The 26746-nt window shown below is 44.4% G+C and overlaps 1 protein-coding gene across 1 annotated transcript in view; it reads left to right on the top strand.

Annotated features, from left to right (window-relative positions):
• The window catches only part of LOC144785334 (uncharacterized), a 148558-nt gene that overhangs the window by 3536 nt on the left and 118276 nt on the right, over positions 1 to 26746 (top strand). Inside the window, exons 9-11 of the mRNA XM_078664298.1 lie at positions 9641 to 9744; positions 9879 to 10017; positions 20659 to 20777. Coding sequence (XP_078520424.1) covers positions 9641 to 9744; positions 9879 to 10017; positions 20659 to 20777 — 362 coding nt within the window. The remainder of the gene's footprint in view (positions 1 to 9640; positions 9745 to 9878; positions 10018 to 20658; positions 20778 to 26746) is intronic.

Raw genomic sequence — 26746 nt, 5'->3', positions numbered from 1 at the left:
CGCTACTGGAAGCCAGTGCAGTTTGCGCAGATGCGGAGTGACATGATGTCTGAAAGGAATTGGTTTTATAAGTCTCGCAGCCGCATTCTGCACGATCTGCAGGCGCTGCACCAGATATTTGGGCAGACCAAGGTAGAGGCCGTTCGAGTAGTCCAGTCTGGATGTGACTGTTGCGTGGACTACCGTTTTGCGGCACTCAGCAGGTAGAAGAGACAGAAATTTACGAAGGTTCCTAAGTTTGTGAAGGCATCCAGTGGTGACCTGCTGCACGTGCGAGGAGAAAGAGAGATTTACGTCCCATCTTACTCCCAAGTTCTTCGCATTGGTTCCAGGGACTGGTGCTGGACCCATTTCGGGGGGCCATCATAGGTCAGGAGGGGGATGCGTATTTTTTCCAAAGAATAATACCTCCGTTTTGGATGCATTCAGCTTACGTTTGTTAGTATTCATCCAGTTGGCTATATCTTGAAGGCAGCCCCTTATTTTGCTGAAAGCTGCCTCTGATACTTCAACAAAGGGGAAGACTAGTTGAGTATCGTCGGCATATGAAATTGCCGTGACCCCCCATTTGGCAATCAAGGTGAAGAGAGGGGCTAGATAGACATTAAAAAGTAGCGGGCTGAGTGCAGACCCTTGAGGGACACCACACCACAGACGTTTTGGTTTGGAGGAAAAGGTGCCCAGTGTGACTTTCTGAGAGCGATCCGTTAAATAGGATTGAAGCCAGTTCAGTGCTTTGTCCTCCAGACCTGTGTCCCTTAACCTTAACATCAATCTTCCGTGATCCACCGTATCAAATGCGGCCGATAGATCCAGGAGCACCAGCATAGCTGATGCTCCTGCGTCTAAGGACCATCTGATTGACTCAGCAACCTCAATAAGGGCCGTCTCGGTGCTGAAGCCGGTCCTGAAACCTGACTGTGTTTCATGTAAGATTCCATTTTTCTCTATGAAACTGTTCAGTTGACGTTGAATCAGTTTCTCGAGCATTTTTCCTGGGGCTGCTAACAGGGAGATGGGGCGGAGGTTGCTCAGGTCGTCTGGCGCACCTGGTTTGTGGTATTCATTTTTGGCTTTGTAGAATTTTTTTAGTTCTTTAAATGTGTATATCTATGTCTGACTTCAATTTCATGTGTTATGTTTTATTATGTTTGTTATGGATATCTGCGCTCGTAATCTGTGTCTTTGGTTTTGTGTCATAATATGGAGCACAGAAATATTGGGCTATAAAAATATTTTACACAGCAACATAAAATACCCCTTTGGCTTAGGATTTCAAAGAATCTTTTCTATAAATTATATGACTCTCATTTTAAACAATATCACACAGTAACTGGCAGAATTCTTTATATTTTCAGAACATTAACAGGCATATGCATCAAAGTAAATACCAGTCGCAAATGGGCAGATTCTCAGAATCTGCCCCTTTGCGACCGGTGTTTTTGCATTTGGGATGCATCGTCCCAAATGCAAAAATCGCAATTTAAGGAATCTCTAAATTGAGATTCCTTAAATTGCGATTGCATTTAAGGAATCCCAAATTGAGATTCCTTACATGCAATGCATGAAAGTATAAAAAATAGTGAATTCGCTAATAGGAGTAGCAAATTACCATGAAGTTGAACTTCATGGTAAATTGCTAAAACTTTGAAAAAAGCACTTTTGTGCATTTTTCAAAGTTTCATGTTGAGCAACATATGTGCAGAGATAAATTTCAGGGGTGCAACAGGGTGTCATTTTGACACCCTTGCACCCTTGAAATTGCATGAGCAATTTGCGAGTACCTACTGGTACTCGCAAATTGCTCATGCAATCTCCAATTCATTTCTATGGGCCTGTAGGCCCATAGGAATGAATGGTACAGCATTCCTTAATTGCGACTAGCAATTTGCGAGTAGCAATTAAGGAATGTTTAGGAATCGTTATTTTATTAGCGATTCCTACATGCATATGCTTTTGCTATTCCTAAATAGTTGATGCATCTCCCAGTTAATGCTGAAAAGCAGCCATCCATGCACATTTCTAATGACTTATACATTTGAATTCAACAGAAAAATGATAACGTTCATCAATGGAAGATTATTGTTATTGTTCTGGTTCCCACAACCTTGTGCAGGTTGTGAGTGTGGGAAATAACCTATATATCTTCAATATATATATATATATATATATAGAGAGAAAATTTCAGCCAATTCCGTCCACAAACGCCAAAGTTATTAGACATAGAATTTTCAAAAATCCCATAGAGAAAAAATCCTAACTATATATACCTACTGGCGACCGCCAGTAGGTAATATATATATATATATATATATATATATATATATATATATATATATATATATATATATATATATATATATAGTCACTGAAAAAACCATAGGTTTCACACCAGTTATAGTTAGGTAGAAATTTTACTCGCATAAAACCATTGAAATTCCCACGTTATAGTTAGTTGGACTCACTATAACTTGCGCGTGCAATGCACTGCTGATGACGTCACATATTACATCACTCATGACATGGTCAGTGACATCACTCATGACATCACTGATGACATCTCAAATGACATCACTGATGACAACATCCTTGTGACAAAGTGGCAGACCTCCTATCAGCATAAAATAACCTTTGACACACACATTCAAAAATAGAAACTAACATTTTCTTAAAAAAGGAGAAACCAATACCAATTACAACAACGTATTAGGTAATTCCAACATCTACATACACATCCACTCATTCACCAACAGTTCTATATAGTCACTCATGCATGTACTTACTCATCATATGTACTCATACACCTATACATCCTGTTACACACTAATACTCATCCATATAGTTACTCACATACAAATTCACACATGCAAATAAAGTATCAAAAAACCATTTACTTGATTATACTGCTATATACACACCACTACACATACTTCTACAGAAACGGAAACATATTTACTCTCTTAAACAATCAATTATAAAAACACATACTCACTAACCCACCCATACACACAATCATCCACCCATACAGTCTTGCACACATGCTGTCTTCAAAATACATACAAATAGTGAGTCACTCCTTCATGCATCTGTGCTCTAAGTAATATCCCCCACCGAACCATACAGATACTGATACTGATACTAAAAAAAACAACTAATAACCCATATACACACTCATGTAGCTACTCACCAACCCATGCAGCCACTTCTACACAAAGTGAGACACAGATACAGATATTTAAATATTTAAACATTACTCGCTAATATATGTATTCACTAAGATACATTTAATAAGTCAGTTAACCAATCAATTTTACACAAAAAAAACATCCATTTAGACATTTATTTACCCATTTATTCTTCCATCAACCTTTAGATATACATATATAAAAAATATTTATTTTTCAGAAAGATACACATTCACTGGATGATGTCATCAGTGATGTCATTTGAGATGTCATCAGTGATGTCATGAGTGATGTCACTGACCATGTCATGAGTGATGTAATATGTGACGTCATCAGCAGTGCATTGCACGCGCAAGTTATAGGGAGTCCAACTAACTATAACGTGGGAATTTCAATGGTTTTATGCGAGTAAAATTTCCACCTAACTATAACTGGTGTGAAACCTATGGTTTTTTCAGTGAATTTAATAGGTTTTTTAAATGCTAATTCCTAACTATAACTGGTGTGAAACCTATGGTTTTTTCAGTGAATATATATATATATATATATATATATATATATATATATATATATATATATATATATATATATATATATATATATATATATATATATAAAAATTCTATGGCAAAATGAAACCCCTCATTTTGTTCCTTTTCAAATTAAATGTATTAAGTGTTACCACTTTATTCCAATCAAGATGACTTCAGGTGTGCCATATTTTTGTCATAAGTAAGACTGTTAGCGTTCTAGTTGTTCTTTAGAACACTCTGGGACATTCTGTCATTGGGCTATAATTGGGCTACATCTGGCTGATATTTGGGCTACATTTGGGCTCTTTTGTCTCTGGTGGCCATCTTGGGAGACTGCATATCAGAATTTTTTTAAGGAAATATAAGAGGATTTGAGAAGTCACTCAAAATGTGCCCTAATTTTTCTTTCTTGACCACTAATCATAATTTCTATGGCAAAATGAACCCCCTCATTTTGTTCCTTTGCAAATTAAATGTTTTAAGTGTTAACACTTTATTCCAATCAAGTTGACTTCAGGTGTGCCATACTTTTGTCATAAGTAAGACTGTTAGCGCTCTAGTTGTTCTTTAGAACACTCTGGGACATTCTGCCATTGGGCTATAGTTGGGCTACATCTGGCTGATATTTGGGCTACATTTGCTTTTTTTGTCTCTGGTGGCCATCTTTGGGCTACATTGGGCTACATTGGGCTACATTTGGGCTCTAACATATATATAGCCCAATGTAGCCCAATATATATTTTTCCAAAGTTAATTTTCGTAAAAACCACTGGAGCATATATCTTGAGACATAGCAAAGGCACATCGGGGTACCAGTTCCTACAATTTTGCCAAGTTTGGTGGAAATCCATTCAGCCGTTCGGGCTAAAAGTGAGTCCAACCGCCCTATGGAAATTAACATGGGGAAAACACGTTTTGGGACCTCCCTTGTATCTCGGCCCCCGCTTGACGGATCCCCCCGAAACTTTCAGGGAAGGAGCGGAGCGCAGCGAGGCAACGTTAAGGAAAATTACAGGCAGATCCCTCATTCGGCGCCAAAGTTATTCCCAATAGAATGTTGCGGATTTCCTATGGAAAACGATCCTAACTATAACTACCTACTGGCGACCGCCAGTAGGTAATATATATATATACATACATACATACATACATATATACATATATATATATATATATATATATATATATATATATATATATATATATAATTATTTGCATGCAGATTTTAATCTGTACATTGGAGACCAGAATAAAGTTTGCAATTTACCATTTGGTAGTTTTAGCGTTTATCATTGTTTCCCTTCTCAATATTAGGGCATTGCTATCATTAACACAGATAAAGGGACAGCAGGAGGTCCCCCATAGCAAGTATTATAGCCCTTATTTGTTCATAATCTGTGAGGAGAAGCCCTATGATGAAGCATGCCTCCTGTTGTGTGGGTGAGAGCTTTTATCTATTAAAAGGAACATCACATCCATATCTGAATAAAGAAAATAACCTTTCTTTCAAAGATATCAGCACAAAACTAAGGGGCTAAATCAGTAGCTACTTCAAGAACTGCTGTGATGGAGCAACTCTCCTCCAGTCATTATTTACTAATGCTTCTGTTTTATCAGTTGAACGTTCCCTAGAAGTAGATATTCAACTACTGCAGCTGGGACAGTAAATTAATACTATTAATACTATTTCTAAACGTTAACAAACTAAGGCAAAAGAGACACCACTGGGTCTAAAGTGCTTCCTGTTAACATAGAGATGAAGAAGCATGGTCAGGTCTAGAACTTGTAGTTGAAGCATTTAAGACTGACATTTGCATTTTGCAAGCAAAATTAGAAATTGATAAGTGAACAGCACAAAGATGCACAAGACACTGTAATCAAGCTGTCAAGTAAAAGAGTGCAGCTGATTTTGTATATATATATATATATATATATATATACACACACACACACACACACACACATACATACATATACACACACACATATGCATATATATATATATGTTAGTTATAGTTAGGGCCTAGTTTCCATAGGAAGATCGTAATAATTTTGGCGCCGTTTGACAAATATTCACCGAATTTTCCAAACCAGTTTACCAGCCACTTCAGCAGCTGTCTGGAAAGTTTCGGGGTGATCTGCAAAGCAGGGGCTGAGAAAATAGGGGGACCCCAAATTGTGTGTTACCCCATGCAATTTCTCATTTGGATTTTAGACACAACTACAGCCTGAACCGCTGAACAGAATTACACCAAATTTAGCAGAAAGAGTGCACTTCAGTCATTTGGTGTAAATCTGTTCAGTAGTTTTGGAGGTATTGAAGTGAAAATATTTATGTATAGTTAGAGACGCAGATCGACCGTGGCAGATCAACAGTGCCAAATGCCAACAGTAATGCCGTTATTGGTTGTCCCGAACCACAGAAGAAATTTGCGGCTGCCATTTTAGGCATTGGGACTCAATTCCCGGGGGTGAGGGGGGGAGGGAATACAATTTAAAAGCAATAGAAGGGGTCAGAGTAGAGGAACCCCACATGGGCATGAAATTATCAAAACATGTATTTTTTAGCGTGCGTAGGTCTGTGGAACCAGCGCGGTGCTCAATGCGACACCCTGTGTGCTCTGCGGCAGATCCACAGATCCAGACCCAAATGAAAAAATACATACACCCACTCACATACCCACACACCTATTCACACACTCACTCATACTCCCACTTACACAGCCACACAACCATTCACACACCCATGCAACCACCCACACAAACACTCACAGACGCACAGACCCACTCACACATCCACTCAGACTCACACAGCCACTCACACAACAAATCACACACCCACAACCATTTACACACCCATACAGCCACTCACACACCCACAAAACAACTCACAGACCCACACAGCCACTCACACAGCCACTCACATGTAGCCACTCGCACACACCCACTCACACCCACTTACACACCAACACAACCATTCACACATCCCTTTTCACACACCCATCTGGCCACTCACACACCCACACAGTCACATTTTACATTTCACACAGTCACAGTTACATACTCACAAAACCACTCACACACCCACACAGCCACTCACACACCTACTAACACTCCCAAACAGCCACTCACACATCCACTTACACACCCACACAGCTATTCAAACACCCATATAGCCACTCACACACCCACACAGTCATTCACACAGCCACTCACACCCACACACAGGCAGTTATACACTTTAAGAAATTGCAACAGCATATGTTTGTATAAAATGTTTTGGTAATGAATGTGTGCTTTTGGTTGGGAACGGATCAGCGGATCCGTAAGATGAATTAAAAAAAGAAAGACTTGGTGCATTACATTTTTAGAAAAACGACTTACGTTGCCTGGATTTTTTATTTGTGAGTTTTAAAATATATGATAAGAATAGATGTGTGAATAAAATGTATTCATAAACTTGTGAAAATGTATATTAGAATATTGAACTTATGGGTCAGTTCAACTGGGTGTAGTACACTTTATATTTAAAAAACAGTGAAATTCACACAAAAAACCAAAGGTTATAGGGACGTTATAGTTAGGGAATAGCATTTAAAATTCATAGAAATTAACTGAAAAAAACTAAAGTTACTGGGATGTTATAGTTAGAAAATATAATTTAAAAAACCTTAGAAATTCACTGAAAAAATTCAAGTTTACTGGGACGTTATAGTTAGTTTCAGAATTTACACACACAAAGCCGTAGAAATTCAGCAGTTATATAACTTTAGCTAACTACAACGAACACACCCGTAATCCACTGTTTATGACCACACATATTACATCACTCATGACATGGTCAGTGACATCAATAATGACATCTGAAATGACATCACGGATGACATCACTGATGAAATCATCCAGAAAATTAAACTCCAATATGTTTCAGAAAATATATATTTTTTTTAATAAGAAAAGGAGACAGCTGAGAGACGTACAGCGGAGAGCTCACTGTAACCTTTCCAACTACTACACTCACTTATCACCCAGGAGAACGTTCTCAGCGATAGTCCTGTCTCTTGTAAACTACTACTCTGAACACTAATGACCGAAGTAAGGCATCTAACCATACAGGCTAGTCTATCGCAAACCACAACAACACCATTTGTCAACCTGGAAAGAGGTTTTAGTGCAGACCTCAGTTTTATACAAACCATTAAAGAACACACCCAGTTTAGAGGTCATAGCACACAGGCCACTGTGTCACAAACCACTAGTAAAATTATTCTTCAGACTGGAGAAAGGTGTCAGCAAAGAGGCCAGTCTGTTACATACCACTACTACATTGAGCCACCGCCCTAGACAGTGGTCTTAGTGAACAGATACGTTTATTGCAAACTACTACTACACTCATTCACCACAAAGGAGAGAGGTCTAAGCAATGGGGTTAGTATGTCATAAAACAGATCTATACTCAACCATCACTGTGGAGTAAAGTCTCAATGAACAGATTAGACTGTCACAAAGCACCACAATATGCATAGAACAGCAGGGGACAGGTGCCAGTGCAGCGGCTAGATCACTCTTAAATAGTACACCCGCTTTAAAAATGGGATTATAGTTCAAATGAACTATGCTAGAAATACTAACACTCAGTAGCACAGAAAGAAAAGTAATTTAACCTATGCAGTAGCTCAGTATATATCTTTTAGTGTCAGAAACTTTTAAGAAACAATCACACGCACTGAATGATGTCATCAGTGATGCCACTGACCATGTTGTAAGTGATGTAATATGTAAGGTAATAAGCCGTGCATTGCGGCCGGCGTAAGTTATAGCTAGCTCAGGTAACTATAACAGCTGAATTTCTCTGTTTTTTGTGTGTATAACATCTGAACCTAACCTATAAAGTCCCTGTAACCGCAGTTTAGTAAATATACCACACACACACACATATATATATATATATATATATATATATATATATATACATATAGAGATATACATATAGATATAAATATATATATGTATATATACACACACATATATATATATACATATATATTTACATATGTATATAATTTGTACATTTATAATTAACTATATATACTTATCTTCCATTATTTTAATATACCTTTGTAGCACCCTATTTATGCCTGGCGCACTGTGCATGGATGTTTGAGGGAGCACCACATGTGCCCCCCCTGGTCACTTAGAAGTGGCCCACGGGGACGGGGTCCATGCTTGGGGTCCCCCAAAGCCCTTTCATTCTGTCATGTAAAGGCTGAAGGAAAGCGACATCATAATCCCTATTGTGGTGCCTGCGCAGGCTCCGCCTGCATTGTAGGGATTACAGTCTGACTTTCACCCGACTGGCTCCTTGAGTCTGTCAGAGGCAGCGATCTTACCCCTGATCACTGCGCTCCTACCGTCAGTATTGTCCAGCGGTTGGACCGCTGCCCTAGATGTCAGTGGGTCTGCCACCGACGGCTTTGTCAGTGGCAGTCCCGCCGATATCATAATGAGGGCCTATGTCTTTTTTTCGATTTGTTTTTGTCATTTTGTTCTGCTGATGTTGATTGCTGCTTGATACTCACCCATAACAGCCATATATAAGGGATACCATAACCAAATATTTAGTATTCGAATCATAAAGCTGTTTAAATTGGAAGGGTGCTTGAATCTTGATGGCTGACATATTATTTTGTCATATAACATCATCAACATTGTTTAGGAATAAAAACACTTAATGATGTCGCTAAATAAAGCTGCTAAAGAATATAGAACTTAAGCTGTAAAATGTTATATTTTTAGATACAGATAACATTTAGTCACAGGTCAGAAGGGAATTCAAGCACTTCGCACCGAGATAGCCATTGCCGTGTCATGTGCAAGGGCCTATTGTAACATTTGACTCCTCATATTCTTTCTCCTCAACAGAAATCCTCCTCATTACCACTAACCCATATGACTTCCCAACCATCAGCCAGGGTGAAATTGCGGTGAAGAGCATTGATGACGAAGAGGAGCTGATGGCTACTGATGTGAGTTACATTAACCACAGCTCGCCTTGCATTGTTAATTAAAATTACTAAAAGCAAGGACTGCAAAACAATACATAGTTATTCCCCTTACTAAATAGGATCATTCATAAAATGCGACCCCTGTTTCATCACAGAGTGCCATTGACATCCTGGGGTTCAACCAAGATGAGAAGCTCGCCATCTACAAGCTGACAGGAGCAGTCATGCACCACGGAAACATGAAATTCAAGCAGAAACAGCGTGAGGAGCAGGCCGAGCCCGATGGCACAGAAGGTAGGGCATGATATACACTTTAGCAAAGAGAAAATATTCAGATATTAAAATGCAACTGTATCGCCCAGTAATTAAAACTAGAGTCTGCCTATTGAATAGGTCTCGCCTTTACAAAAGTTAGAGCTATTGGCATTGTAAATGACAACATTTTTATTTATGTGTTGGTTTTGAAAATAGATAAATAAATGGCATTGTAATTTACAATGCCAATAGCTTAATCTCTCGCAAATGCGAGACCTATTGCATTTGCACCCACACAACCAGAGCCACACATACACACATAGCTACACACACACAGAGCCACACACACACACACACACGCACACACAGCCACACACACACAGAGCCACACACACACACACACACAGACACACACACACACACAGAGCCACACACACACAGCCACACACAGAGCTACACACACACACACACAGCCACACACACACACACAGAGCCACACACACACACACAGAGTCAAACACACACACATAGCCACACACACACAGAGCCACACACACACACACAGAGCCACACACACAGAGCCACACACACACAGAGCCACACACACACACAGAGCCACACACACACACACACAGAGCCACACACGCACACATACACACAGAGCCACACACGCACACATACAGAGCCACACACACACACAGCCACACACACAGAGCCACACACACACACACACACACACACACACAGAGCCACACACACACACAGAGCCACACACACACAGAGCCACACACACACAGAGTCACACTGTACAACATGGCTAAAACAATCACATTGACAAAGCCAATAGCTCTTATGTTGGTGAGGCCTACTGGCTTTGCCAATGTTTTTTTCTGCTGGGACAAGAGTTGCGCCAGCGCAGCCAGAGCCAGTCGACCCCCATCAGCGTGCCGGCTCCCCGGCGACACACCCACAGCCACCCGCCGCCCAGCCAGACGGGGCTGCCGACCCGCCAGACACGCACCGACTCTTCTTCCTCTGCCATGCCACCCGCCAGTGCTCCCTGCGCACGGGTGTGCACGGCCAGCGAGGGGGACTGGGTGGTCATACTGAGCCCTGGGGCCCTGAAGACGCATCTGAGCCGCTCTAACACCATGGCGGGACCTCGCCCGCTGTTCTACCCACAGTCTCGTCTGCTGCCCCCCGGAGCCCTGCAGCACAGCCGCTCCATGTCAATGCCAGTTCCCCGCTCGCCACCCTCTGCTGCCAGCCCAATCAGACTGTGTTCCAGCAGCAGCGGGCATGGCTCGGAGAGCAGCACCGCACCTCGACCATCCAGTTGCAGTGCCTCCACCTCCTGTTCGCCCAGCGACTCCGGCTTCATGTCCTTGGACGAGTACAGCTCAAGCCCTGTAGACGCAGGGCGACCTTGTCTGCGCGCTGGGGTCCTGCACCACCACCACGCAGCAGTACCTAGTAGTCTGTGGCTAAGACGCCACCCACCCCCGGCCGGGAGATGAATGGCTACATGTGCATGGAGCGACCGCCCAGTGGGGCCAGCCTCGGCCCCCTCCACCACTGCCGCCTTTCCAGAGAGGAGTTGCTCGATCCGGCACACAGGAAATGTACCTATTCGCTGACCACCCCGGCCCGCCAGCGGAGCACCCCGCAGGTCTCATCCGCCTCCCTGGACGAGGCCACGCTGCTGCGAGTCGCCAGGCTGCAAAAAACGTGCGCTTATGAACGCAAGCCTAAAACTACCAGCCATGTGGAAAATGGAGGAGACATACATATTTCTCAGAACCATTTTGGCTGACAGTACACCAAATTAAATGTCAACAAAGCAGTCCCTGCCCCCTCGTACTCACAGCCAGCGTTGTGAATCCAAGCGGCTGCCCATCAAGCAGCCGGTGCCTGCACGAGTCGTGGCCAGTAGCACCGCCTTTCCCTAGCGCTGGATATATTGTTCTTCTGACCCACCACCACTCCCGCAGGAACCCTGGGACCACAGGACAATTGGTGTTCAATGAGGTTGCGGAAACATGTAGAGTATCCCCCATGACACCTTCTCCTGGGTTTTTGTAACCCTTCGGCTGACATGCGAAGAGGATGACGATGGATTGTACAGATCGAAACACGGGCAAAACCAACCAATATTGGGAGGAGAGGATGGATAGAAGGTAAATAGCGGAGCCAAGGGGAGAAGGGAGGAGAGCAAGCACGGTGGGCGAGGTAACAGGAGCAAGGAAGGAAAGGAAGACGGGAAACAAGGGAGGGGACACGAGGGAGAGGAGGAGGAGCAGCGAGCAGGGGAGCTCAAAACGAGGACAGGGAAGGAGAAAGCGGTTGTGTGACGTCGACTTTTCTCTTCCCCTGACTTCCTTCTGCTGTAAAAGGTTTCTAATCTTTATGGGGCAGGCCCCATAAAGATAACAAATCTTTTACAGCAGAGGGAAGCCAAGGAACCCAGTCATGAACAGTGAAGTCAGCCAATAGAAAAGAGGGGCGGGGCTTAACCTCACTAGTGAAACTCACTCTATGTCATTAAGTCTCGCTAGCGAGACTGCGCATGTGCGCAGTCTTACGCTAGCCGAGACCTAAAAAACAAAACACGGTGAGATGGGTTTGAAATTGAAACGCTACATAGAGGCAGAAAGCAGAGTGATTTACAGTGTAAGAGGAAAATGTTTTTTAGGAAGAGGCATAGGATACAAAGACAGGCAGACAAAGAGGCACAATATTACTTTACTGTACAAAGAAAGAAAATAATATGTAAAACCCACAAAGGATAGCAGAGGATTTTACAAGTATAACATTTTCACTTCTTACTTATTCTAAACAAATCATATTACATTGGTATTTATGAAGGGCATTCTGTACTCCTTGCAAGGCCTAAAACTAGGCCTGCACTGAATTTCAATTACTCCAGAGTCATTTTGGTAATTACATGTTACTCACTGATGCGGATTACAGATAATTACGCGATTACTTCTGCTTGCATTTTTCAGTGGGAAAATTCCTACAGGAAGAGCACGTTTAGCAGATATGAGCAGCTGCTTGCACTCGCTATTGGTGTTCTGCTGCATTTAACTCTGTTTTCTAGTGAAAATAAGCATCTTCACGTCCATTTTGGGCTAAGACAACAGAGCAAAATGCTGTAAATTGGGGGAAAATCCTACCCCAAGTGCACATTTAGCAAGCACAAGTGGCCGTTCACGCTCACTATTCATGTTCTATTGAATTTAGCTCCATTTCTTAGTGCAAATGTGGCCCCTTGTGTCCATTTGGATTTTTGAGCTAAGCAATTGCATTAAACGCAGAATAACTCTTCCCACACTTAATTCCATGTAATCTCACGGAATTCCAGGCAATTATGTGTGATAATGCTACACGAGTTATGCCAGTTACACCCACCTCATACTTAAACACTTTTTCGACTGTTGAGAAAGTAGCTCCTTGGTGAACAAGTTACTTACCTTCGGTAATGCCTTATCTGGTAGAGGCTCTATCTAGTCGCAGATTCCTTACCTTAGAATTATCTCCAGGCTTTCAGACAAGATCCAGAAATTGTTTTGTGAGCAGTACCCTGCGCATCATTCATCACCACGTGGCGTCACCAGCTTTGTCAGCACCGGAAGTGATGTGCGTGGTGCCCATACAGGCCCTGCACCAGCAAACTTACGTCAGTTTCCTTTCGTGACTTTCCATACCAAGAGTGCAAATCTACGAAGAGCACAGACCACTTGTGTGGAAAACTAGGGCCCTGAAAGTAGAATAGCCTTGTCCCTAGAAATTCATTTGCAGAGCGGGGGAGATGGGTGGGTTGGTAAGGAATCTGTGGCTAGATAGAGTCTCTACCAGATAAGGCATTACAGAAGGGAAGTAACTTGTTCATGTGACAGTGACTTCTAGCCGCAGATTCCTTACCTTGGAATAGATACCCAAGCAATACCCACCCTGAGGTGGGACTGCAAAACTGTTTCATACTAGAAAGTCCTGCAGGACCTAATTAGATAAGTGCAGATCCTGACAAACCTAACTGTCCAGGCAGTAATGCTTCATGAACATGTGTATAGAAGCCAACATTGCTTCCTGGCAGATATCCAGAACCGGAACTCAGCATGCTAATGCAGTGGTCACAGCCTTCGCTCTAGTGGAATGAGCATGCAAACCCTCAGGGCTCAGGGAGTTGCTTTTTGCCCGGTGCATAACAGATCGCAATGCAGACTATGATCCATCGGGAGATGGTCCATTTCCGTACGGCTTTTCCCTTCTTAGCTCCGACATACCCCCCCAACACTCTCTTGTGCCGTCAAGGTAGAACAGCAACGCTCTTTTTAGGTCCAGATGGTGAAGTCGCTCCTCTTCCTTGGAGCAATGTGGCAGAGTGAAAAATTAGGGAGGTGATGGACTGGCCTACTTGAAAGGGAGCGACATCTTTCGGCAGAAAAGAAGCTCTAGTGCATAGAACCAGCTTGTCTGGGTAGATGTTCAGGTTTGGCGGCTTTAGGTGACAAAGCCTAAAGCTCACTGACCCTCAGGCAGATGTTATTGCCACCAGGAAGGCCACCTTGATGGTAAGGAACCTGAGAGGACAGTTGTGCAATGGCTCAAAAATCGCTTCATTGGAAAAGTTAGGGTTAGATTAAGGTCCCAATGAGGCATGATAAAAAGCAAAGGTGGAAACATGTGTTGCACACCTCTCAAGAACATATTTGCAACAGGGGATTTAAAGAGGGTTGGCTGACCTGGCACCGCAGAAAGGCTGAAATGGCAGAAAGATAGACCTTCAAGTTGCCCGAAGCAGAGCCCTGCTGGGCAAGAGAAAAGATAAACCTGAGATAGTGAAGCAGAAGGAGGGTCAACCTGTTTCTCTGCACACAATTCCACAAACTTACCCCAATGGCAGGCCTATGCAGTATTGGCAGAGGGATGCCAGCCTGCCAAGATTTGGGCAAAAGGTTAACAGCTGTCAACTGCCAGCACTCAATTCCACATATTAAGGTGGAGAGTTGACATATTTGGGTGGAGAACTCTCCCCTAATGCTGTGACAGTAGAATCTACCAAAGAGGCAGCGCTGGCCAGAGGACCGATGGCCATGCTCAACAGGTCGGGATGCCAAAACTCTGAGTCCAGTCCTGAACCACAAGGATGACTTGGGCTTGGTCGTTCCCAATCTTCTTGAGAACTCTGGGCAGGAGTGGTATTGGCTGTAAGACATACAGGACACTGGTGCTCCACTAAGCATCTCAGAGTGAGAGCCGCCTTGGAAACTCCAGCATGCAGAACTGATGACATTGCGTGTTCTCGGCAGAGGAAAACAAATCCAATCATGGCTCACTCCACTGCTGAAAGAGACCTTTCACCACTTCTGGATGCAGATGCGATTTGTGATCCTCTAGGAATCTTTGACTGAGTTAGTCCGCCCTGGTGTGCAGAGAGCCCGCCATGTGTTGAACCACCATGGATATGCCCTGATGTTCCAGCCATGTCAAGCGGTGCAGGGCCTCTTGACCAAGGGTCCACGACCCCACCCTGTTTATTGCAGTACCACATGGTAGGGGTGTTGTCCATGAACACCTGTGCTAGCCTTCCCTTGATGGAGGGTAGAAAGGCTTTTGATGCCAGCCAAATTGCCAGGAGCTCCAGAAGATTGATGTGGAGTTCAGACGCCGCCCAAGACCACATGCCTCTGATCTCCATCTCTCCCAGATGACCATTCCATCCCAGGAGTGATGCATCTGTCACCACTGTCACTACTGTAAGATCTGGTTGGGGAAGGGAAAGGGGTCTCCCAATGACCCAATCGTGGTTCATTAATCACCACGACAGATCTTTTACAATTCCCCCCCACCCCCGAGATCTGGACCACATTGGAGATTCTGCACCCACTGGAACTTCAGGTCTAACTCCAGAGCTCGCATATGACAGCGCTCATGTGTCACAAATAGGGGTGGACGGAGTTCACGGAGTTAGACTATGCCGAATCCTGCAGAGTTGCATAAAAACTCAGTGGATTAAAACATGTTATTATGTGGATGCCTCCATTCTTTGTGCCCAGCGAGGTGTATCTGTGTGACTTCTGGTAAGAGCTGAAGCTGTGACTGTATTCTGCAGCACTAAAGCCCCAGTGCCCCAGAACGATAGCCAACACATTGCCTAGGTCCTTCCACCCGCGGTGCATTTTGGTTGACCTGCGGACAGTGCGATGAGTCCCCCTGCAACTCAGAGTGCAGCAAGGAGACCAGCACTGCCTGTGCCCCGCTGAAAGTCTTCCCCCTCACTTGCTTCGCCCCGTGGTGAGGCTGATGTAGCACCCAGCACATCATGTGGAGGAGGCTGGCACTCGCAGCTCACTTTAACCCCTTCAGCAGCCTCCGATCCCCCACAATCAGCTGATCAGGCAGCCGGGCTCACCTCAAATAAAAACAGCGCTTGTCACAGAGACAAATAAATAACAGCAAGAAAACAGAGTGTGAGGATAATTTAAACGACTGGCCCTCTCATGAACTGACCATAGTCCCCGTCATGCCTCCTCCACGAGCAAGCCTCCCCACTTGTTGCCGGGGTGCCTGCAGTCACTGCAGCTTCCTCATACACTTTCAACTACTGTGTCCATTCTGGGCGGAATCTGCATCTCAGGTTCACCTGAATAGCACTCCGGCTGCTGCACATCCATACTGCAGCTTGTAGCAAAGGTTCAATTTTTCCCACAAGCCGACCAGCACAGCTGACAGGGGTGAGTGTCACCTCCATTTCATTTCCTCGAAACTGGTCTAATGAGCCCTGCCTGTGGAAGAAGGAAATGGACCACAACACCACTAGATATGCCCCTGGATGAAGAGGGATGTCGGTCTTCAGAAGTCAATAAGTCGCGTGAGTGCTGGTAAACTCCACTACAAGGCGTAGGCGGTGTAGCAAAAACTCTGTGAACTCCACCCACAAAACGTAATTTTGATCTCAGCACTAGTCACAAACAGGATGAAGGGGGCCATGAGGCCCAGCAGCCTCAAAGTCAGTCTCATCGAAATCAAGGATAGAGGATAAAACAACAGTAGCATAGCCTGTATATCCTGGATTCACCATTTGCGAGGATATCACTGAAACTGCCCCATGTCCAGAGAGCTCTGATGAAAGTGAGTGCCTAAGAGGGAGTCAGGTGTGACTTCGGCACATTGATAGTGAACTCCAGTGAGTGTAGGAGGTTGGCTGTAGTCTGGAGGTGGGAGGACTACAGCCTGTGGAAAGCTCATCTTCAACAGTTAGTCATCAAGATAGGGGAAGACTGGCACCCCTGCTCTCTTCAAATAAGCTGCAACTACCACCAACCACCATGGTGAACACCTGAGGGGCGCTGGAAAGGCCGAAAGTGAGCACAGCGAACTGAAAGTGCTAGTAGACTACAGTGAATCCATGGTAGTGCCTGTAGGCAGGCAGGGCGGGATGTGGAAGTATGCGTCCTGGAAGTCCAGCGCTATCATCCAGTCTACCGGGTCATGCCTTGGACAGAACTTGAGCGAGCATGAGCATTTTGAACTTCTTCTTTTTGAGGAAGAAATTAAAAGCTCACAGGCCTAGGATAAGACAAAGGCCTCTGTCCTCCTTGGGCACCAGACAATAGCGAGAATAGCAACCACAACCTACTCTGGCATTGGCACCCTCTTTAGGGCTCCCTTGGCCAAGACAGTCATCGCTTCCTGGAAGAGCAAGGAGAGATGGTCCTCCGTCAGCCTGCTGCAAGTGGGTGACATTGATGGATGGGAGGTAACAAAGGATAGGGAGTAGCCCCTTCGGACAATATGAAGAACCGAGCAGTCTGATGCTATTGACCTCCAGTGGGGCAGGTGATGGCGTATTTTGCCTCCCACTGGGTGCCCATGAGGGTAAGAGGGAAAACTATAGGGGGTTGGATGCTGTGGCTGTCGGGTGCTGGTGAACTGGCCTGACTTCTGACTGCCCGACCCATGGGGTCTGTGGGTACCACATGCGCACCATGCCGAGGCTGGGAAACTTGTGCGCCGTGGTGGTGGGTGGGTAATCATGCAGCTGAAGCCCCTTTCATGGTCACGAAAGGAGTGGAAGGCAGACTGGGGTTGGTGAGGGGGCATGGAAAGGCCCAAGGACCTGCCCATCAAAGGGCATGTCCATAAGAGATGCTTGGACATTCCTGGAAAAGACAGTCGTTCAGAGCCAGGCATGACGCCGTAAGGCTATTGCGAAGAAACCGCTCTGCCTAGCGAGTCGGTCAATTTCCAGACCACATCGGATCATGAACTTGGCTGCATTTCTCCTGTCTGCAACAACTTGGGAGAGTGGGGCCCAGAACTTCTCCGGGACCATGGGCAGCACCTGTGCAACCGAACCCTACAGTGCAAGGAAGTAACAGCCCAAAAGGCATATGGTGTTCACAGACCACAGTGCCAGACTGGTGGAAGAAACATTTTCTTTCTTAAGGTGTCCATTCCCTATCTGGTGGATTTACATAGGAGATGGAAGCTTGCACCACCATGCTCTCCAGGCTAAGGTGTTGCATGAGGAAATTTCAGTCCCCTTGGGTGGAACGGTGGAAGTGACAATCATCCTGTTCACAGGACAAGTCCCAAGTAGGACGTCCATGAGGACTTCATTAAATGGAGAAGCAGTTCTGAGGGGGTCACTCCCGGCTGAAGCACCTCTGCCAAGGCAATAGTCTTGACTGCCACTGAGGGTAGGCTAAGGTCCAGGACCTCACCACCCTTCTCACTACCATAACAAAAACAAGTCTATCATCCATAGCAACGTTAGGAGGAAAGACCATGTCAGCATCTGTAGAGGTATCCAGTCCACTGGCATCTGCCAAATCCTCACACCATTTCATGTAAGGGACTAGGGACTGGTATTTTTCAAGGTCATTGACCCCTACACCTACTCCGTCCTCACGGCCCAAAGGAATAGGGTTCAGGCTCTGGCCTGGAAGACATGGCTCCAGTCAGCGCCGGTGTTGGCCAATGCCTCTCCGGCTCCGTGTCGGAATTGAGGATGAGAATTGGGACAGGCATTGTGGAATGTTGAGGTGGCATGACTAGCACTGGTCCGGATCGATCCGTGGATCCAAGGGTCCTGACTAGAGCCAGGGATAGAGCTGCCAGCGGAGAACCAGTGCAGGTCCAACCTGAACCAGCGGAGCCTGAAGGTGCGCAAGCAGGAACGGGCCACCCAAATAGGAGGTGCATGGCCGCATAGAACTCACAGAGTTGGGCGGGGGTCACTCCAGCTCTGGGAAACTCGGGGAAGTGCAGAGGCAGCCCAGGCTCAACCACACAGCCAGGCCTCAAATGACGACTCTCCCTCATCTCGTCGGATGGCTTTGACGGATGGGCAAAGACTTCTTCGACTTACTACTTTTCTTGTTTCTCCTGGCCTTACCTGAGGATGACTTTGAGTGTGAAGAGGATCTTGTGCGAAGAGGATCTTGAGCTCTGGGACTGATCCCAGGACCTTCCTCTTGATCGGGTATAGAGACCATTGCGGCGTCGCACATTGAGTGGCAAGGAACTTGAGAGAGCACTCTCTCAAGGCTTTTGTGATGCATGGCATGGTAGTCAACGCAGGTCTTCACATCGTGGTCATGCTCTGGGGACCAGATGCTGGTACATCACCAACATCTGACTGTGGTAGGTGCCACAGGGCTCGTAGCTGGTCTTCCAAGTTGACATTCTGCTATGCCAGAAAACGATTGTCAAAAAGACTTTGACAATAAGTTGAAAAAGGTCAATCAAAAAATGACTGGGCTAGCTCTATCCGGATCTGCGATGAATGGTATGGAAATAACAGAACTGACACTAGCACGCTGGGTTGGGGCCTATATGAGCACCGCACATGTCACTCCCAGTGTGGGTGACAATACCACGTGGAGCCGAACAATGCCATCTACCCATGTGCAGAGGTACTGCTCATGAGCACATTTCAGGATACAGACGGACACCTGCGGATAATCCTAAGGTAAGGAATCTGCAGCTAGAAGTCTCTTTTCAGCTATGTCTAATTTACATAGGGCTTTGTAGCCCTGACAAGGACATGGGAGATTCTTCAGTTGCATCATTGGTGCCCCTTAGGTTCATGGTTGAAAGCATGTTAGTTGTAGGTTTTCCTGTTTCTGATTAAAATTGGGTGCTGTGCATGCAGATAGGAAACAGACTAGACATGTTGTGTGAGGCTTTCTGCACATAACTGGAGAGTGTAATAAACAGCCGCTGATGCAAATATTTATCAAATATATGTTGCTATTGTTATGTATGGGGTTGCTGTTTAGCAACTACCATTGTAACATCTTACTGGTCCTCACACATTTGTGAGACATATGCAGGAGGCTTCTAATAATGTTCTAGTCTATCCAATGGCTCCATGGCTGTGATGACTGGGACAGTTCATGCAATAACCTGCTCCAGTCTGGATTATTTAATATGGGAGTAGTCTAACCATGCACTTATATCTGTCAGTGATGTGTAAATGGAGACTGATTCTTTGTATGTGTGTTCTGGATATTATATTGTCTTAACTTTAAAAGTAACAAAGCACTGTATACGATTACATGTTGCATTGTGATGGACAACATTCTAATGTTTAATGTTAAAGTGTGTACGCAAATTGTAAAATTAGATGATGAAGGAAAAGACCGTAACAGACTCTCTTTCTACCTGCAGTTGCTGACAAGATTTCTTATTTGATGGGTCTGAACTCGGCTGACTTACTAAAAGCATTGTGCTACCCAAGAGTGAAGGTTGGCAATGAATTTGTCACCAAGGGGCAGACTGTTAATCAGGTATATCTTCTACATTTTTGTTGCATTTTATTACACCTTTAATATATTTGAATCAATACAAAAAAACTCACTTCTTTAAGAACAACCGTTGCACTGTGGCAGACTTCCATAACACTTAAGTGAAGGCAACCCAGTACCATTTTTATCAAGCCTGGCACTGAAGTGTAATAAGATAGTTAACAAATGCACTCAAAAATAGCAAAAATATCTTTAACCATCGAGAGTACCAACAGATAGTCTCTTTATTGCCCACATACAGATAATGCTTCTCACTGATCCTTAAAAATAGTTATGTTAGAACTTTATCTCAAAATAGCATTTGTTGTTCAAATATTTCTGAGCTGTATTTAAAAAATTTCTGTCAAAATCTACTCAACAAAGACAACACACTAGTAATATAGCAGCAATGTTTCCTTTCTGCTGGAATCTAAAGCAGACACTTGGTTTATTTGTAAGAAATGTTGATATCATCGTTGGCCTTGTGCATGCACGTGAGAAGCAATAAACACTCGGTGCACTCTTTGGTAAATGGATTTCCACCTTTGCTTGTCATAATTTATACTCAGGTCTAAGATCCATTTAGCTAGCTGTGTACCTTCAGTTAGCAGTTAGCATTCTAACATTAACCCAGAACATTAAAGGCCTGATTGCAAGTCTGGCAGTCAACGAACCGCTAGACTCACAGGGCTGCTGCTGTGGCGGTCTTTCGACCACCCTATTACAACTAGGGCAGTCGGACTGCCATTGCACACGCTGCAACCATGGCGCAGTGGTCCTGAGGTAGCAATATGTTTGGCGTGATGTCCATGCCGCGCAGGTACTGCATTCGATGTTTCCATGGCAGTGCCTATGAATGCCATGGGAACCCCAAAGAACTGCCTGCCAGTGATTGAAAAAGTCATAATCTGGCGGGCGGTGCACACATTGGTTTAGCGGTGCGGCAGCGGGCGGTCCTGCTCCTGCACCTCCACACTCGCAATCACGCCTTAAGTTAGGGAAAAGTTAGCACCCTGTCAAAAAACTCAATCGAACATCTTGTCTGTGAGGAAAATAATGAAAAGCCAGTCTCCACATAAAATAGCTATGGATAGTCCAGTTATTTGAATATAGAAGTTGGATGGCTCATAATAGTTTTGCAGGTATGTTCCAGCCAGCCAGCTTTCTCCATAAGAGGTTGCGGTTGCCATGATTGAATGCTTTGGATTAATCCACGAAGTAGAAATATAAAGGCTGTTTTCTATTGATGATAAATTTCTCAGCAATCATTGAGAGCGCAACTGAGTTATCTAAGGTACTAGATTTAGCTCTGAAACTGATTTGATTAAATGCAATTCATTTCCCTCTTTACGCCCAAAAGGGCGATCATGCAATAGCTGTCGGGGGAGTCATACTGGCCTTTCTTGTATATAAGTTGGAAAATAGAGCTACGCCATCATTCTGGAACTACCTTCTGTTAGACAGAAATTGAAGAATAAATGAAAAACTGCACACCAGAAATCACAGTCTTGTTTATAGATAGCTGTAGGAAGCCCATTTGGGCCCTGTGTGCTGCACATTTCTCAACTTGTTCTTTGATTTCACTCAGAGAGAAGGATAAGGCAACTGTGCGCTGATCATTATGCGATGGAAGAGGACCTTAGTCCTTGATTTTGTTTGAGGATTCAATATGCCTCACCCATGTTTCTTTAGTGACATTGTCGGCTGTAGTAGCAGTTGGATCTCTATCTGGTTGGTTGATTAGCAACCCAAGAGATTTACCGTTATTGCTTTTTTGGCTTGCACGATGTCAATTCACTCTTGTTCTGTTTGGGATCTTTCTGCTGACCAGACTGATTTTTGTATGCTTTACGTAGCTCACATAATTTTTCACTTTGAAATGCAGGTTCAGGATGAGTATTAATGGCCTTGATTTTAATTGCCATTGTTCGACGTTGGAGTGTTAATGTACCATTTTCTATTTTTCCTCGATTGACATCTCTACATGGGCCGTTTAATGAATTTTGAGAAAGTCATTTGCCATGCCCTAATTGGATCTTCATGGTCCCAGTTTAATGTTATGATGGTCTGTTTCCACTCCTCATAACAGGCCAAAGCGGAGGTGTTCCATCTCACCCTTTGCTAATGGCAGCCTGCATCCTGAGTGCCACTAACGTCGTATGCATGTACTGGTTCATTGGAGTTCATGATCCTGATGATGTGGGTGAGTGGTCACTCTCACATCTTGTGTTCATGTTGAAACTCACAATTTTATTGAAGAGGGGGAGCTCGTAACAAAGGTATAGTCCAAGACAGACTCAGCTTTGCGAGATTTTCGGGTGGCGGTCATCAGGATGTCGCCTTGGCAGCATCTGCTGAGTGCCCGATATACGAGGGCCTCTAAAGTACGGAGGAGGTCATGGTCCATTTTATTAATGCGACTATATTTGGAGGGTTCACTGACAAAATATCTCCTCTGGAAATAACGTGATACAAACATATGGTGACATGAATAATGATGTCTAAAATATCGTGATCCTATACTTATTGTGGTAAATACAAAATTATCATTAATATAATAAAAATACAATATTTGTAATATTTATTCAAACAGATACAGCAATTGAACAGATTTTAAGAAAGTTAAACACATATATATATATGTTCCAACAATCGCCTTCGCGCTTCAATAAGGGCACACGACCGCACCCCTCCCATCCGCGCTTTCTCCTTGCGCTGCTAATCATGAAAGGTTCCCATTCTGTGTGAAGTAAGCCGACGCGTTTCGAGGCTGTAGTGCCTCTTCGTCCTGGGCTCTTCTGGGACGGCACTAGAATTCAACACTTGATTCAGATTACCACATTCTTTTATTAAGCAGTTGCCATTACCGGCGTACCATACATTGCGCTGCATTGTGGGACATTGAGTCTTGGCAGGTGAGTCCACATTCACTTTAAGTAAGCTCTGTGTTCCTTCCTCGTTTGGCTGATTATTATCAAAACATCTTGAGTAGGTGGGGAAACTTTCCTGATAGCTTATATTTCCGTGGGGCACCGTGCTGACAGATTGGAAAGGTTCCCATTCTCAGCCTTCCCATATGTGCACTTCCACTGGGAATGGTGCTCCTTATCAGGACCCGAGAGCCCTTTGATTCAATGTTTCAACAATCGCCTTCGCACTTTAATAAGGCCACACAACTGCACCCCTCCCATCCGGGCTTTCTCCTCGCGCTGCTAATCATGAAAGGTTCCCATTCTGTGTGAAGTAAGCCGATGCGTTTCGAGGCTGTAGCGCCTCTTCTTCCTGGGCTCTTCTGGGACGGCACTAGAATTCAACACCTGATTCAGATTACCACATTCTGGTGTTGAATTCTAGTGCTGTTCTAGTAACATTAAATGCATGCAAATAATTCAGACATGTAAAGAGGTTTCCATGGAGAGGCCTCACATGGACTGGTGGTGTGCAAGCTGAATAAATATATAAGTCCCTTGCTCACTGCACCATCAGGATTCAAGCAAGCCGGGCCGAAGACGGCTGCAATGCCAGAAACCGGTCCCCGGAAGCTTGTTTCCTTTCCAGTAAAGAATTGGCTTGGTAGTTTGGTCTGCCCTGTTCCCATGATGCACTGGGCCAGGGACAGACTAATTTGCATGTAGCCAGGTTCTGAACTGGGATGGTGCAGTGAGCTAAAAAACGGTGATGGATCAAGCCCTGATCTTTTGACTGGGTAGGAGTGTTCTGCTTAATTCAGATGCTCTGTCCATCACCACCACCTTTTATGAATCGTTTTGGCCACTATAGGAGTGGAAGGGTATGCTCAGACATGAGTCCCTTGCTCACTGCACCATCAGGATTCAAGCAAGCCGGGCCGAAGACGGCTGCAATGCCAGAAACCGGTCCCCGGAAGCTTGTTTCCTTTCCAGTAAAGAATTGGCTTGGTAGTTTGGTCTGCCCTGTTCCCATGATGCACTGGGCCAGGGACAGACTAATTTGCATGTAGCCAGGTTCTGAACTGGGATGGTGCAGTGAGCTAAAAAACGGTGATGGATCAAGCCCTGATCTTTTGACTGGGTAGGAGTGTTCTGCTTAATTCAGATGCTCTGTCCATCACCACCCCCTTTTATGAATCAAATAAATACAATTCAGCAGTTTACCAACCCCTCTGTAGGGATGTAGAATTGCCCATAGTTAAGGATTACTGGAGATGGTCGATGCTTCACCAACCCTTGGATTTTTCTTTTCTTGTATTCTATTACTAAAAATGGCACTTCATGACATAATCACAAGCTGAGATGCAACACACACCAAGAGGATAATGATTCTAAAGAAAGGTCATTCACCCATTTGTGGGCAGTCATCTTGGGTAGGAACATGTCAACTCTTTATAGGATTGACTGAAAAATGCCCTGGCTATCGTAACAGAAAGTTTCAATTCTATTAAGGACATAGAGGCATGGATTACGCATTATCTTTATCTTTCTTTGTTTTTATTAACAACAGACTTCATTTCCCATAAACTCAAGAGAAAAAGTCCCAGTTCAACAAATGTTAACATCCAATCAGATGATGCCAGGACCCCTTCATGGTCCCTCCATAGTGCCTCCATAGTCCCAAGATGCTGTTGCCAATTTCTTCCTTTCCTGAAACTACAGATGAACAGTATCATCCTTAATCCTGTTTTGACACCTCAGATCCTAGGAGCAAATTGAACAAATGTGTATGAAACTTGAAACAGAAAACTTGTAATACATAAATCAATGAGCGTGCACAAGATATTCTCATTTAGTAAAACATCATGAACGTGCGAGTGAAAGAAATTTCCATACTCGCCCTAATGAAGCATATGCCACTAAAGGGAGGGAAGCCATGCGTGTGGGTTAATCCTCACCTCTGTGTCCTTAATAGAATTGAAGCTTTATGTTATCACAGCTCGGAAAGTTTTCTTTCTATGGCAGGACCAGAGATGAGGATCACACTGGTTTAAAGAGTAACCACCAGCAGCAGAGCAATATGTAGGGACTGGTTTAAAGTCAGACGATCCGTCCATAGCATTGAGGATATCCTCCAGGTGAGCCCTGAGGGAGAATGACTTGGAAGCCATCACTCCTCTGGCAGAGTGTACCCCAAACATTTTTGTGTCACTGCCAGCTTCCTGCTATGCCCACCTGATGCATCTGGCAATTGTAAGAAAAGACTGCTCCAAACAGTTTACGTAGTGGTATGAGCAGTTAGAGGGGAGAGGTGTGGCGCCGCGGCCAGGGCGACTGACGCTGGAATCTGGGGACCACGGTTCGATCCCCGGCTCCGGCGGCAGGTTAGCCCAGCACCATGTGACTCTGGGCAATAGCTCCCTTAATCTTCTCGACGGCCCCCAGCGCCTAGAGACCCCTACGGGTGATTGTGCGCTTTACAAATGTGGACTTTACTTTACTTTACTCTTCTCCATGGGGATGGATGCCCGCCGTCATGGCTTTGTAAGCCTTTATACATATCACCACAAATAATTTTGGGGAACTGGAAAAGAAGGATAGTTAACCAAATGATAGTTACGTTTCGTACTTCTTTGAAATATGGAAAGTGAGCCCTTTGGGGTAAATACTCTACCCGTTCTGTCCAGAGCTCTAACATCCGAGACATGTCGGCAAGAGATTAGGCAGAGGAGAGTGGATAATTTAGTCAAAATATCTTTCCACAATAAGTATCTATTTGATGACCAAGACAGGAAAACGTTGAGGACCTTGTTAAAGTCACACTGAACAGAGTATCTGGGCTCTGGAGGAAGGGAAAGGCGAATGCCTCTCAAAAGCTTGCACACCAACAAGTGCACACCTACTGGATGATCGCCCACCTGTGAATGGCCGGCTGAGAGCGCCGATAAGAAAGTATTGACTATTCTATAGCCCAGGCTCTCCAAAGACAAGCAGGCAAGGAAGTTCAGGATGAGGAGATTCTCCGCACTGAGGGGATCCAGACATTGTGTATGACACCAGCCC

The sequence above is a fragment of the Lissotriton helveticus genome, chromosome 10 (genome assembly GCF_964261635.1).
Source record: "Lissotriton helveticus chromosome 10, aLisHel1.1, whole genome shotgun sequence".
Lineage (NCBI taxonomy): Eukaryota > Metazoa > Chordata > Amphibia > Caudata > Salamandridae > Lissotriton > Lissotriton helveticus.
This window is presented reverse-complemented; position numbering and strand designations above follow the sequence as displayed.